The sequence below is a fragment of the Ascidia mentula genome, chromosome 7, assembly GCF_947561715.1.
Source record: "Ascidia mentula chromosome 7, kaAscMent1.1, whole genome shotgun sequence".
Lineage (NCBI taxonomy): Eukaryota > Metazoa > Chordata > Ascidiacea > Phlebobranchia > Ascidiidae > Ascidia > Ascidia mentula.
Genome location: NC_138572.1, coordinates 9,432,108 through 9,447,383, shown reverse-complemented (window position 1 = coordinate 9,447,383; position 15,276 = coordinate 9,432,108). Strand labels below are relative to the sequence as shown.

Genomic DNA, 15,276 nt, shown 5'->3' with positions numbered 1-15,276 from the left:
AAACGGCAATTGGTTATTTAGTGCCTGATGGAATGCGTTTACATTCTGACATGCAACATTCTAACCTTTACTTTCCGTTATGGGTTTATCGCATAAGACCATTTTACAACAGGCGAACACGAAGCGTGTTTTGTCTGACAAAATCTTTAGAAATCCGTTACTGCACTCGCAAAAGTTTCAATGCACGAGAGCGGATTCGCCATGTGAGTTTAGCGGATAGAAATTTCAAAATATATTCTCAGTACGTTGCCGCTGACTATCCTTAAAATGGGGGGTATACTCGATGAGCGGGCGATTGGCAACAACGTTCAAGGTACCCGACCCATGCACTTCTTGTCTTTTAATGTTTATCATTTATCTCATGCAATGTGACAAACATAACGAAACCGCACACTCTAAAAACCGCTTGTATTTGTCTGTTCTCCAAGTAACCTCAAAATGAAGGGCCTTCAATACCATCCTTAGAACGGTTTGAGCGCGAGAGCAATTGAGTGCGCCAGCGTTCCTCTTGCGCATGAAACGGAAGGAGCGATTGAACGAAGCGAATTAGAACTCGCTTGTTTACCGATACATGGGCTTCGATTCGAATTCTTTCTCGTTATTGCGCGTGTCAAGATACAAAAAGGAAAAAAAGCACTAAATCCGCTTGGGCACAGTCTGCCGGCAAAACACAAGCGATATATTCGTACAATTACGTGAGTGAGAGTGAATTACACGTAAATTTTTTTTTTTTAATTATTTATTTTTTTACCGCACCGGGGATTTAAACTCAGGATATCTTGGCCACGAATCCAGGTTTTCTTCTTGGTATATGGGTCGGGCGCTTGTCCAATGCTGCCAATCACCCGCCCTACACGTACAAATTTACGTGTGCAAATTTCTCAGATGCTCCATAACGCGTTCAGCGAATGAAAATACAAAATCAATTACCCGAACGTGGGCGCTGTTGAGCTGTTCTAGTGATAAGTGGTTAATGAACAATTGTGTGCGGGCTATTGAGAGCGTTGGTCATATGTACAATATTTTATACAAAACGCTGCAACACAATTTAATGCCAATTAGCAAATCAATTAGTCAAACTACCGATGTTAAAACTAATGTATATCAAGATGTACAGTTAAACCTTTAGGCAATAGTTTTTAAATTGGTAAATTTAGGTTTATATGAACCTATTACTCGCTGGAGCGACCATTCTTTCGGTTTTGTGGCGAAGCGCATTTTCTGCACATCCGCTTGGACCCACCAAGATTTAAACCATAATTTAACATTCCTGAAGAAAACGTGGGCGTTTTGAAGGGTTTGGACATAGATTGTTTGGTGAAACAAATTCACGTTTTCCCATTTTGCTAAATTAGATTTTAATTCCGAATTTAGTGCTTCATGTTGTTCCACCCTAATATCAGCTGGTAAATTTTCTGCGAAAGCCTTGCCTATGTTTTCCACTTTGTCATAACATATTCCCATCTGGGTACCGGTCATTTTTGTTCCAGAAAGCATCTAACAAAGAATAGGAGTTTTAAATAATATTACATTTACAAAAGTTTGGACAACAAAAGGTATTGTTGTGGAATTTACAAGGAGTGGAAAAGTAAATGCGAACATATTTCCCACCCATTGCATTTCTTCATTCCATTTTTTCAAAAGTAGTTGTAAGAAAGCTGATGATCTTTTTCGTTGAAAATTCTGGCATAAATAGATAAGCGTACAATTATTATATTGCAAATAATTTACCCAGTAGCCAATTCTCACCAAGTACAATTCATTGTATTTTTGCTGTGTTTCTATCCACTTTTTAACTGTTTCGGTTGGACAAAGAGATAGTATTTTCTCGGTATTTGGCGAACTTCCCCATTCATTTAAACTTTTCTCGGAAATGGAAAACAAGGCTTCAACTCGAATCATCTTAAAAATTATACTGCAATAATCTGTTTGGCAAATAAACAGAAATGATTTATTTTGTGTTTACTTACCGATGTTGTATCACCAATATTTTGCTTGCCCAAAGAATGAATGCTTTGCATTGCCTTTTCCAATTCAACACGATTCTTTGTCTGTGAAAAATGCATGTAAGTGCTTATATTCCTGCAGAAATGAAAACAGGAATGTAATGCCCCACGTATTCTTTCAGTTTATATTGAACGACATTTTGATCACTGGAGGTTAAAAACTGGTCCAAGTAGTGTTTAGCGATGTTGTCCATTGCAGAATCAAGTTTTCGTTTGAAATGATCCTGCCACGTTGCTGGAAGTTTGCTCAGATGATCAACAACAAAATCGTCCATCGTTTGTTTTTTTATACTCAGGACGTTTCTCTCAAGTATGCCTTTATTTTTTATCTAAGTAAGCGAAAAGACAAAAATGCAGCAGGCCTTTGGCTTTTCATGTACAAATTTTTCTTACCTTTTCTTGAAAATTTTGAAGCACATTTTCAGATTCCTTCAAAACAGCGATAGCAGTATTTACCTACAATATACACAGTTTCTTGCATTTGACGTGGCATGAAATATTCGTAAATTGCTGTGACATATTGATAAAACGTTTGTGTGTGTGTGTATTTCTCAGTCCGACAAGTTTCATACCCTACTGTGTCTCATGTTTGACTTGACTTGTTTTCTTTTGCAATAAACTTGTTTCATCGTTTTTGAAAAATTAGGCTACGCTCTAAAGTCCTTTTAACAACTAAATAAAGAAAAAAATTGTTTGGTTTTGCCTTTTGTAGTTCATTATCCTCCACAAATACCCTTAACAATAGGTCAAGCTTCTTTTCCAGTTCAATCAGCAGTTCTGTTTCAAAAGTTTTGTCAACCACTTTGTCGCCTGCAGTGTACTTGAACAGTTTTATTGCGTTGTTTTTTATTTCACCAAACTCTTCCTTTATTCTATCAGCAGACAAGAAGCGACATTGTTTCACGTGTCTTCCGTATATTCTCTAAAGTCATTCGATTAGCGATAAGCTGTTTGTAACGTACTGTTCTGTTTGCACACAAACCTTATACTCATCAAGGCATGCATCGAAGCAGTCTTCCATCAACAAGCGGTACAGCTCCCACACACCTGCCTGTGCATAAAAAAATAAATCGAATGAACCAGATATTATCTATTCATCCTAATGCCAAGGTTTTTAGTTGACAAACAAAAATATTGTTCCTGCAAATATAAATGCAGTACAATACTACATTGTCAACAACCTTAAAATATATACAGCCAATATACCCTTGAAATATTGTTTAGATTTTCAGCAATAAATATTCTTTCTTCAAGACTCTTTTCCAAATCAAGTCGACTTTGGGAAAGAAAGTGCTGCAATTCAGGCTTTAGTCTGGTGTTAAACATTCTCATCATTATATTAACAATTTTTGAATGAGTATTTTCCAAAACTTCTTTGGACATGTATTTGTTTTCAGCTGAGGCGACCTGAAAAACAAGCATACTAGAAAGTTTAAAGCAGTTATGATTAATCGCCAAGGACAGACCTGTATTTCTGTGTAGAAAAAATCTTCGCTGCTCTTCACAAGATTTGCAACAATTGTTGTCGATAATGCCTGAATATAGTCTCAAAAGTGAAAGAAATAGTTTTAACAATAACACACATAAAACCTGAAAGATTCCCTTTGGATCCAATAGGTTTTTTTAAATTTTTTCCGAAATTGCTATTGCCATATTGATAATATCCTCTCCTTTGAGCGTCGTATCATTAAGTTTCTTTACTTGGATTTCCTCAAACATTTTTTTTAGTACTTTGTCAGTTGCTTCCAAAAACATTGAGTCAATATCTGTGTTTAAAAATATTTTAAAATAGTTTTCAAACCAAAACAAACCGACAAAACTGTAATTGATGTGAGGTAACTGTCATTCAATGATAAGTGTTGGAGAAAGACAGAAATACATAAGTTGTATCAGAAATATTGGGATATAGCAAATAAAATATGGTTCTTCGTTTTCTAGCTTGTGCATTTGGTGAAACATTAGGCATAAAAATGCATAAGAATATATAACATACCTTTTATACTAGCTTTAGTGTTGGTTTCGTTTCTCCATGTTATTTTATTTCCAGGGTGCGGAAGCAAAGCGCAATTTACTTCTTTGAAAGATGTTTCTGCATAAAGATTGATGCTCTGCAGACTTTTTTTTATGTTGTTGCATTTCTTTCTTTAGATGGAGTCTACCACCTTCAAAACCGAGTTCATATCCTGCGTTTTGCCAATCCCTCACAAGAAAGAGCAACGTCTACCGATTTTAACAATACATTGTTAATGATTTTGGTGCGTTAAAGGCAAGATTCGTCGCACAATATTACTTTAAAATCAACCATCTTACTTGGTAACTTTCACACAGGTTTGCACCAAACACATGACTTCCACAAACTGAAAACGTCTGAATACAAATATTAGATTAAAAAGTTAGTTAAGGTTATTATCTATGTATGTCAAAACCGACCTTCAGTTTATTCAAATGTGATGAATCTATCATGCCCGTTACATTGTAAATCTGGCATGAACTTAAAAAAGTACTTAAACAGAACACAACAGAATCGGAAAACTCCGAATTTTTCCCGTCAAAAACACCTTGTGTATCCATGAGAAACACAGCTATCTGTAGATGCAAAAACATACATATTACCGCAGCATATTTTTTTCACGTGATTGTGTAATGCTGTTGTTGTTTATACTAACTACAACACTAAACAAGGAACAGACCCACAAGGTGAAACTACACATTATAGATTGAAAATCGTTTTTGAATATATTCTATTTGAAATATTTATTATCCTGAGGAAGCCCATAGCTGAATAGCAAGAAAAACGTCGATCAATAAAAGTTACGTTTAATTGTGCCAGAAGAACAGATTAATAAATTAAATTCCATTCAGCTGCAAACCTTTGGGTGTTCGTTACTTTTTAGCCAAAACGGTTCACTCCAAACCAATATTCCTTCAGTGTGAGACTCAGTTCCCGGGCGCCATTTAAAATTCTTGTTTAGTTCGGCATTTTTCTCCTTTGTCCACTCGTCTTCCTGTATCAGAGGTTCAAGTTTAAAGGAAACTGAGGCAAATTTAACAAAATAAATGTACAAAACATTTTCGGAAATATAATGCACAAACTTTCTTTAAATGCATTTGACGGTGATGTCCTGTTTGATAAAATATGTTGGCATATGAACTAACCTGGCTTTTCACAAGAAAGTCCAAGTATCTTGATACCAAGTTCATAAAAAAGGACTTTCCCTTTCTTAAGCCTCCTGCAATTGAGTAGATTGCAACAGGGGAGTTTCGAACATCGTTTCTTCCAAACACTTTTTCGATTTTATTTTGGTCAATCACGTGCACATATTCCTTGTTTACTTCTTTCTTCTTTGTTATTGTAACCGCTTAAATACGACCAGACTAGTTTAAAAAATTTATTTAGTGTAGTTATTAAGAAGGAAGTCATTATACATCCACATATGCTGCGCCCGAATATTTGTAGGGTAGATAATGTTTAATACTGCATTTGCATACAGTTACTTACCACAAGGCGCACTTGGAAGCGCTTGCAGTACGCTTCGGAACATCAGATCACTTCTCAAACTAAAGCTTCTGTAACCAATAACATGAGGTGCTTAAATAAAAGTTTTGGGCATATCAGATAAAGATGGATGTCCTTTACTAATAAGCGAATTGCCGTCATGTAATATTTTCAACCTTAATCGACAGAGCACAGTAGCCCCACGTGTCCAGGATAATATGATTTTTTGGATTTCGCTTTAACCCGTCAAGAAAAAAACACTTCCATTTAGCTTGGGTGCAATGTCGGTGAAATCTGAAATATCTAAAGCTATATCTGCAAATACCAGTTCGCGTACTGGTTTAGTCACTCTCGTTGTAGGGTGCAAAGGTAAATATATATAAACGCATGTGACGTCATGTCAATCCAACATGCAACACGACTGTGCTTGTTACCGTTTATGGGTCTGAGTCAGAACTAAAGTACTGAAGCGAGCAACTCTTTATTCTACAAGCGTGTTTTATAAAACTATCGCAAACCAGGAACACGTAACACAAAGCAAGGGAACGTAAGAAAGAAGGCAACATATCCGCTATGTCACACTCCGCCACACAACCCACCTCCAAAAGCGACTTTTGGACTCAAAAAGAAAAACGCTCAGGAGGAGGAAGAACAATACGACCAAACCCTTAGATACACAATAGGGAAAATACGTTCGAGCGGTACGAGGTGGAGAATGATGGTTGAGCGTTTCGCGCATGTCATTCTTCTGCAACTGGTACGCTTGCGAGGGTTTACCCTGTTTAGGCGGTTGTGCCACTGCAACCGGCTCGGTGAGGTCCACGTTAGCCGGTTTGATTGTTTCCCGGAAACTTTGTGGTGGCGTCCCGCCAAATCAAGCGTGAAGGTTTTTCTGTCCCGTTTAACAACGCGAGAAGGTCCTTCGTAAGGCAATGTTAAAGGTGGGCAAAGTTTGTCCATTGGAAGAAACTCATAACGACACGTTTGTGGGTTCTGTATGTGATTGCACTTTCGCCACTTTTATTTCAGTCAGTAGCGTAACGTGCTGTATTTGAAAAGCTTAGCGCAAATTTATTGTACCTTTTATGTTTACAGTTGACACAAATAGTTGTGTCGTAAATCATTTAAAAAGGTAAATTGACTTTTGCCGTCTGGATCCCGAAAAGATAGTACGGTGCGTAAATTACCCTGTCTAATCAAAGCTACAGTCTTAAAGTAATTTCGATATGGTATAATTTCTCCTTTAAATGGACTTGCGTCATTTAGCAGCAATGTTAGAACAGCACTGAATTTCTACCATTGTCCTATTTCATATAAGTTTATTATCAATAGCATGTAGAAAATGTGTTTTGGATATAATAAAGTTTGAAGTTTTCCTTTTGTTGGCCACATTTAGTAAATTTGCATCTAATCGAATAGTTCAGGTTTGATTGCTGGTAAATGCTGCTCACATTGAAAATCTATGTGCAGGTGTATGTGAAACTATGCATAGACATGTGTGATTTCAACATTCAACATCCTAACCTTTACTTTCCGTTATTGGTTTTCGCATTATCGTCGGGCATAAGACCATTTTATAACAGTCGAACACGAAGCGTGATTTGTCTGACAAAATCATTAGAAATCTGTTACTGCACTCGCAAAAATTTACCGATGTTTCAATGCACGAGACCAGCTTCGCCATGTGAGTTTAGCGGATAAAAATTTCAAAATATATTCTCAGTAAAATGGACAAACCGACACGTACACTAGAATCGAGACAGAGACAAGGAAAAAAAGCACTAAGTCCGCTTTGGCGCAGGCTGCCGGCAAAACACAAGCGCTACACAGTCCCCTACAAAAGGGAATGTGGGGCAGATGGTCATCTCAAAAACATACACATAAAAACAATTATTGCCTCTACGGAGGTTGCCCTCTGCGGAGTGGTTGGTCCAAATCTGACACAACGTGGTGGTACTTCGGCCGATGTTTTTAAGTGCAAATTGTGTCTCTGCTATAGGCTAAACCAAATACTAAGTGGTCCAAAAATTCATCTAGAAGGAAGTCATTATACATCATCATATGTTGCTACAGAACATTTTTATAGTAAGGTAGATTTTGTTGCATACTGCATTTGCATACAGTTACATATCATAAGACTCACTTGGAGGCGCTAGCAGTGTAATTGTGATTATGAGATCACTTCACAGCAAAATAGAGCTTCTGTAACTAATTACATAAGGTGTTTAAATAAAAGTTTTGGACATATCACATAAAGATGGGTGTCCCAAGCTAGAGTTTTTTTTACCAGTTAACTATTTCCGTTATGTAAAATTTTCAACCTTAATCTACAGAGCACAGTGGCCCTACGTGTCCAGGATAATATATTAAACTCATTAAAACTCGTGACTTTTGGGATGTCGCTTTAACCCGTCAAGAAAAGAAAAACGCTTCCACTTAGCATGGGTGCAATGCCAATGAAACCTGAAAATGTCACATATAATAAACATGCAACTCGTTCATGCTTGACTGATTCCCAGCAAAGTTCTTCAATATTTAAATCCCACCACTGCTTAAAATGTATATAAGTTGTAACAATAAACACGAAACGCGAATTGTACCGCTACAGTTGTAACCGGTGGTGGTGGCAAAAAGTACCAAAACGACAACACACAACAAATTTGCAGTATATTTTGCAACCCTTTCAGGTAATTACTGAAATGCGGCAATAAAAAACTGGTGGGTGATTTTATTTCTGCACCTACGCCTACTTTCTTTTCGCGCAAACCAGCTCTGTCGAAATTAAAGATCAGCTTGACTGCGTGACTTGGGCGACTGTACAAAACCACGTTCAAAATTAAATTCTACGTCGTATCTTGCGCAGCTGGATTTCCTCGGTCACGATCATATACGACCAACACGTCAACGATTCGCATTAAAGCTATGTAACCAATATGTTTTCAATAGTGAGCCGTAACCAAGGCCACTGTTTCTACATAATAGGTCCTACAATGATCTTGTATGTGAGCAGTCAAGCAAGACATCCAATTTCTGGTGACTACAGCACAGTCGCCGTCAACCATTGGGTACAAAACTAAGCGCAACCCGCGGAAAACGAACCAATATGGAAGTGCTAAGAAACTTGTACAAGCTATAGGGCCTAAAAAACAACTATAAAAGCAATTTCAAGCACTTCTTGTCTTTCAATGTTTATCATTTATCTGATGCAATGTGACAAACTTAACAACCTAAAAACCGGTTGCATTTGTTTAAAAGCGAAGTGGTTTGAAAGCGATTCGAATTCAATACACCTCATTCGAACAGGTTAAACGCGAGAACAATTGAGTGCGCCAGTGCTCCTCTTGCACATGAAAAGGGTGGAGCGATTGGGCGAAGCGAATTCGAATTCGTTCTACACGTACAAATTTACGTGTGCAGAACATCTTAGATGCTCCATAACACGTTCAGCGAATCAAAACACAAAATCAATCACTCGGACGTGGGCGCTGTTGAGCTGTTCTAGTTATGAGTTAATGGTCGATGAGCAATTGGCAGCATTGGCCATGTGTCTGTCCCATATACCAAGAAGAAAACCTGATCGGGACACAAAACCAATTTCATAAGCACAAAAAAACACCTAAATCTTAACCAAGTTAACGTCATCTTTCCCTATGAACTGCATCTTGCCGATCACATAATATATATTTTACCTACGACATCTGGGCACAGTCGCCACAACTTCCTTCTGCGCCTCTAGTGGGCTCAGTTCCTTTTTTAAGGCCTGGAAGCATATCTTGCTCGGCGAGTGAAATGTTAAAGTTAGCGCCAGCTATATTAATTTTATTAATAGCACTTGTGGTTTAGGATCTGCATTTATTGCTTACTTTATACACGCACATGTTATGACAGCTACAATGCAAACACATCAAATGTAAAGAGAATTAAAAGCAAAATGGTCGCAAATCATAAACGACAAAATTATGTACAATATATTATACAAAACGCTGCAACACAATTCAATGCCAATTATCAAATCAATTAGTCAAACTACCGATGTTAAAACTAATGTATATCAAGATGTACAGTTAAACCTTTAGGCAACAGTTTTTAAATTGGTAAATTTAGGTTTATATAAACCCAATACTCGTTTGAGCGACCATTCTTTCGGTTTTGTGGCGAAGCGCATTTTCTGCACATCCGCTTGGATAAACCAGGATTCAAACCATAATTTAACATTCCTGAAGAAAACGTGGACGTCTTTAAGGGTTTGGATATAGATTGTTTGGTGAAACAAATTCACTTTTTCCCATTTTCCTAAATTAGATTTTAATTCCGAATTTAGTGCTTCATGTTGTTCCTCCCTAATATCAGTTGGTAAGTTTTCTGTGAAAGCCTTGCCTATGTTTTCCACTTCGTCATAACATATTCCCATCTGGGTACCGGTCATTTTTGTTCCAGAAAGCATCTAACAAAGAATAGGAGTTTTAAATAATATTTCATTTACACAAGTTTGGCCAACAAGAGGTATTGTTGTGGAATTTATAAGGAGTGGAAAAGTAAATACGAAAATATTTCCCACCCATTGCATTTTTTCATTCCATTTTTTCAAAAGGAGTTGTAATAGAACTGATGATCTTTTTCGTTGAGAATTCTGGCATAAATAGACAAGCATATAATTATTAAATTACAAATAATTTACCCAGTACCTAATTCTCACCAAGTACAATTCATTGTATTTTTGTTGTGTTGCTATCCACTTTTTAACTGTTGCGGTTGGACAAAGAGATAGTATTTTCTCGGTATTTGGCGAACTTCTCCATTCATTTAAACTTTTCTCGGAAATGGAAAACAAGGCTTCAACTCGAAACATCTTAAAAATTATACTGCAATAATCTGTTTGGCAAATGAACAGAAATGATTTATTTTGTGTTTACTTACCGATGTTGTATCACCAATATTTTGCTTGCCCAAAGAATGAATGCTTTGCATTGCCTTTTCCAATTCAACACGATTCTTTGTCTAGGAAAAATGCATGTAAGTGCTTATATTTCTGCAGAAATGAACACAGGAATGTAATGCCCCACGTATTCTTTTAGTTTATATTCAACGTCATTTTGATCACTGGAGGTTAAAAACTGGTAGTGTTTAACGATGTTGTCCATCGCAGAATCAAGTTTTCCATTGAAATGATCCTGCCACGTTGCTGGCAGGTTCCCCAGATGATCATCAACAAAATTGTGCATCGTTTTAGTTTTTGTACTCAGGACGTTTCTCTCAAGCATGCCTTTACTTTTTACCTATGTAAGCGAAAAGGAAAAAATGCAGCAGGCCTTTGGCTTTTCATGTACAAAGTTTTCTTACCTTTTCTTGAAAATTTTGAAGCACATTTTCAGATTCCTTCAAAACAGCGATAGCAGTATTTACCTACAATATACACAGTTACTTGCATTGGACGTGGCATAAAAAATTCGTAGTTGCTGCCTCACATTCTCTCGCACAGTGTGTGTGTGTAAAAAGTTTGTTTGGTTTTACCTGTTGTAGTTCATTATCCTCCAAAAATACCCTTAATAATAGGTCAAGTTTCTTTTCCAGTTCAATCAGCAGTTCTGTTTCAAAAGTTTTGTCAACCACTTTGTCGCCTGCAGTGTCCTTGAACAGTTTTATTGCGTTGTTTTTTATTTTACCAAACTCTTCCTTTATTGTATCAGCAGACAAGAAGCGACATTGTTTCACGTGCCTTCCGTATATTCTCTAAAGTCATTCGTTTGCGTTAAGCTATTTGTTACGTACTGTTCTGTCTGCACACACAAACCTTAAACTCATCAAGGCATGCATCGAAACAGTCTTCCATCAACAAGCGGTATAGCTCCCACACACCTTCCTGTGCATAAAAGGAGAACAAAAAATGTTTCGTTTTGTTTGAACAAAAAGCGAATGAACCAGATGTTATCTAATCATCCTAAAGTGTTTAGTTGACAAAACAATTATTTTTATAAATATAAATGCAGCACAATACTGCATTGCCAACAACCTTAAAATTTGTACAGCCAATATACCCTTGAAATATTGTTTAGATTTTCTGCAATAAATATTCTCTCTTCAAGACTCTTTTCCAAATCAAGTCGACTTTGTGAAACAAAGTGCTGCAATTCAGGCTTTAGTGTGGTGTTAAACAATCTCATCACTTGATTAACAACAATTTTTGAATGAGTACTTTCCAAAACTTCTTTGGACATGTATTTGTTTTTAGTTAAGGCACCCTGAAAAACAGACATTCTTAAAAGGTCATAGCAGTTATGATTAAGCGCATGCCTAGGACGGACCTGTATTTCTGTGCAGAAATAATCTTCGCTGCTCTTCACAAGATTTGCAATAATTGTTGTTAATAATGCCTAAACATAGTCTTAAAAGTAAAAGAAATAGTTTCAATAATGACAGACAAAAAAACCTGAAAGATTCCCTTCGGATCCAATAGGTTTTTTTCAATTTTTTCAGAAATTGCTATTGCCATATTGATAATATCCTCTCCTTTGAGCGTCGTATCATTAAGTTTCTTTACCTCGATTTCCTTAAACATTTTTTTTAGTACATCATCAGTTGCTTCCAAAAACATTGAGTCAATATCTGTGTTCAAAAATATTTTAAAATAGTTTTCAAACCAAAACTGTAATTGATGTGAGGTAACTGCCATTTCTAGATAAGTGTTACAGAAGGACAGAAATAGATAAGTTGTAACAAATATACAGCAAATAAAATACAGTGCTTTGTTTTTCAGCTTGTGCATTTGGTTGTAATAAAAATTCATAAGAACAACAAAACATACCCTTTAAACAAGCTTTAGTGTTGGTTTTTTTTCTCCATGTTATTTTATTTCCAGGGTGCGGAAGCAAAGCGCAATTTACTTCTTTGAAAGATGTTTTGATATTTCTGCATAACGATTGGTACTCTGCAGACTTTTCTTCATGTTGTTGCATTGCTTCCTTTAGATGGAGTTTACCACCTTCAAAACCGAGTTCATAATCTGCGGTTGACCAATCCCTCACAAGAAAGAGCAACGTCTACCAATTTTAACAATGCAATGTTAATGTTTTTGGTGCGTTAGAGGCAAATTCTTCTCACAATATTACTCAAAGCAACCATCTTACTTGGTAACTTTCACAGAGGTTTGCACCAAACACATGACTTCCACAATCTGAAAATGTCTGAATACAAATATTAGACTAAAAAGTAAAAGTTAGTTAAGAATATTATCTATATAAGTAAAACCGACCTTGAGTTTATTCAAATATGATGAATCTATCATGTCCATTACATTGTAAATCTGGCATGAGCTTAAAAACGTACTTAAACAGAACACAACAGAATCGGAAAACTCCGAATTTTTCCCGTCAAAAACACCTTGTGTATCCATAAGAAACACAGCTATCTGTAGATCCAAAAACATACATAATACCGCAGTATATTATTTCACGTGATTGTGTAATGCTGTTGTTTTATATACTCTTGTTAACTACCACGAAAAAGGAACTTTAGTCTATCAGGCCGACCAAGCGAAGGTACACATTACCGATTAAAATATATACATATTACCCTGAGGAAGCCTAGCTAAATAGCAGTTGAAACGTCGGTCGATAAAATTTACGTTTAATTGAGTCACAATGATAGTTTATTAAAACAAATACTTTTCAGCTACAAACCTTTTGGTGTTTGTTACTTTTTAACCAAAAAGGTTCACTCCAAACCAATATTCCTTCAGTGTGAGACTCAGTACCCGGACGCCATTCAAAATTCTTGTTTAACTCGGCATTTTGGTCGTTCTTCCACTCGTCTTCCTGTATCAGAGATTCAAGTTTAACGGAGACTGATTTAAATTTAACAAAAAAGGTATCAAAAACATTCGGAATTATAATGCCCAACTTTCTTCGAATGCATTCGACGGTGATTTCCTATTTGATAAAATATATTGTCATGTGAGCTAACCTGGTTTTTCACAAGAAAGTCCAAGTATCTTGATACCAAGTTCAGAAAAAAGGACTTTCCCTTTCTTAAGCATCCTGCAATTGAGTAGATTGCAACAGGGGAGTTTCGAACTTCGTTTCTTCCAAAAACTTTTTCGATTTCATGTTGATCAATCACGTGCACATATTCCTTGTTTACTTCTTTCTTCTTTGTTATTGTAACCGCTTAAATACGACCAGACTAGTTTAAAAATTTTATTAAGTGTAGTTATTAAGAAGAAAGTCATTATACATCAACATATGCTAGGGTAGATAATGTTTAATACTAAATTTGCATACAGTTACTTACCACAAGGCGCACTTGGAAGCGCTTGCTGTACGCTTCGGAACATGAGATCACTTCACAAACTAAAGCTTCTGTAACCAATAACATGAGGTGCTTAAATAAAAGTGTTGGACATATCACATAAAGATGGATGTCCTTTACTAATAAGCGAATTGCCGTCATGTAATATTTTCAACCTTAATCGACAGAGCACAGTAGCCCTACGTGTCCAGTATAATATGATTTTTTGGATTTCGCTTTAACCCGTCAAGAAAAAAACACTTCCATTTAGCTTGGGTGCAATGTCGGTGAAATCTGAAATATCCAAAGCTATATCTGCAAATACCAGTTCGCGTACTGGTTTAGTCACTCTCCTTGTAGGGTGCAAAGGTAAATATATATAAACGCATGTGACGTCATATCAATCCAACATGCAACTCGACTGTGCTTGTTACCGTTAATGGGTCTGAGTCTGAACTAAAGTACTGAAGCGAGCTACTTTTTATTCTACAAGCGTGTTTTATAAAACTATCGCAAACCAGGAACACGTAACACAAAGCAAGGGAACGTAAGAAAGAAGGCAACATATCCGCTATGTCACACTCCGCCACACAACCCACCTCCAAAAGCGACTTTTGGACTCAAAAATAAAAACGCTCAGGAGGAGGGAGAACAATACGACCAAACCCTTAGATACACAATAGGGAAAATACGTTCGAGCGGTACGAGGTGGAGAATGATGGTTGAGCGTTTCGCGCATGTCATTCTTCTGCAACTGGTACGCTTGCGAGGGTTTACCCTGTTTAGGCGGTTGTGCCACTGCAACCGGCTCGGTGAGGTCCACGTTAGCTGGTTTGATTGTTTCCCGGAAACTTTGTGGTGGCGTCCCGCCAAATCAAGCGTGAAGGTTTTTCTGTCCCGTTTAACAACGCGAGAAGGTCCTTCGTAAGGCAATGTTAAAGGTGGGCAAAGTTTGTCCGTTGGAAGAAACTCATAACGACACGTTTGTGGGTTCTGTATGTGATTGCACTTTGGCCACTTTTATTTCAGTCAGTAGCGTAACGTGCTGTATTTGAAAAGGTTAGCGCAAATTTATTGTACCTTTTATGTTTACAGTTGACACAAATAGATGTGTCGTAAATCATTTAAAAAGGTAAATTGACTTTTGCCGTCTGGATCCCGAAAAGATAGTACGGTGCGTAAATTACCCTGTCTAATCAAAGCCACAATCTTAGAGTAATTTCGATATGGTATAATTTCTCCTATAAATGGACTTGCGTCATTTAGCAGCAATGTTAGAACAGCACTGAATTTCTACCATTGTCCTATTTCATATAAGTTTATTATCAATATCATGTAGAAAATGTGTTTTGGATATAATACAGTTTGAAGTTTTCCTTTTGTTGACCACATTTAGTAAATTTGCATCTAATCGAATAGTTCAGGTTTGATTGCTGGTAAATGCTGCTCACATTGAAAATCTATGTGCAGGTGTATGTGAAACTATGCATA

The 15,276-nt window shown here is 36.8% G+C and overlaps 1 protein-coding gene across 1 annotated transcript; it reads right to left on the bottom strand.

The window, feature by feature from the left end:
- Positions 1-3,360: 3,360 nt before the first annotated feature.
- Positions 3,361-13,831, bottom strand: LOC145909511 (uncharacterized). The gene is made up of 24 exons (XM_082996900.1): positions 13,789-13,831; positions 13,462-13,664; positions 13,179-13,313; positions 12,752-12,907; positions 12,627-12,683; positions 12,305-12,539; positions 11,930-12,105; positions 11,805-11,873; positions 11,538-11,741; positions 11,294-11,362; positions 11,014-11,232; positions 10,843-10,905; positions 10,566-10,778; positions 10,420-10,500; positions 10,199-10,351; positions 10,061-10,132; positions 9,626-9,946; positions 5,163-5,348; positions 4,877-5,011; positions 4,437-4,592; positions 4,317-4,373; positions 4,000-4,226; positions 3,473-3,772; positions 3,361-3,413 (listed from the first exon to the last, which is right to left on the bottom strand). The coding sequence occupies exons 1-22, from the start codon at positions 13,829-13,831 to the stop codon at positions 4,044-4,046; spliced, it is 3,186 nt and encodes a 1,061-aa protein (XP_082853026.1). The 3' UTR covers positions 3,361-3,413; positions 3,473-3,772; positions 4,000-4,043.
- Between the last annotated feature and the right edge of the window lie 1,445 nt (positions 13,832-15,276).

Excerpts from the sequence above, each read along its gene's own strand:
- LOC145909511 (XM_082996900.1), bottom strand. The coding sequence starts at position 13,831 with ATGTTCCGAAGCGTACAGCAAGCGCTTCCAAGTGCGCCTTGTG. Across the intron at positions 13,314-13,461 it reads ACTTTCTTGTGAAAAACCAG|GAAGACGAGTGGAAGAACGA; the intron begins GTTAGCTCACAT and ends TCTCTGATACAG. Across the intron at positions 10,501-10,565 it reads AATATAAACTAAAAGAATAC|ACAAAGAATCGTGTTGAATT; the intron begins GTGGGGCATTAC and ends CATTTTTCCTAG.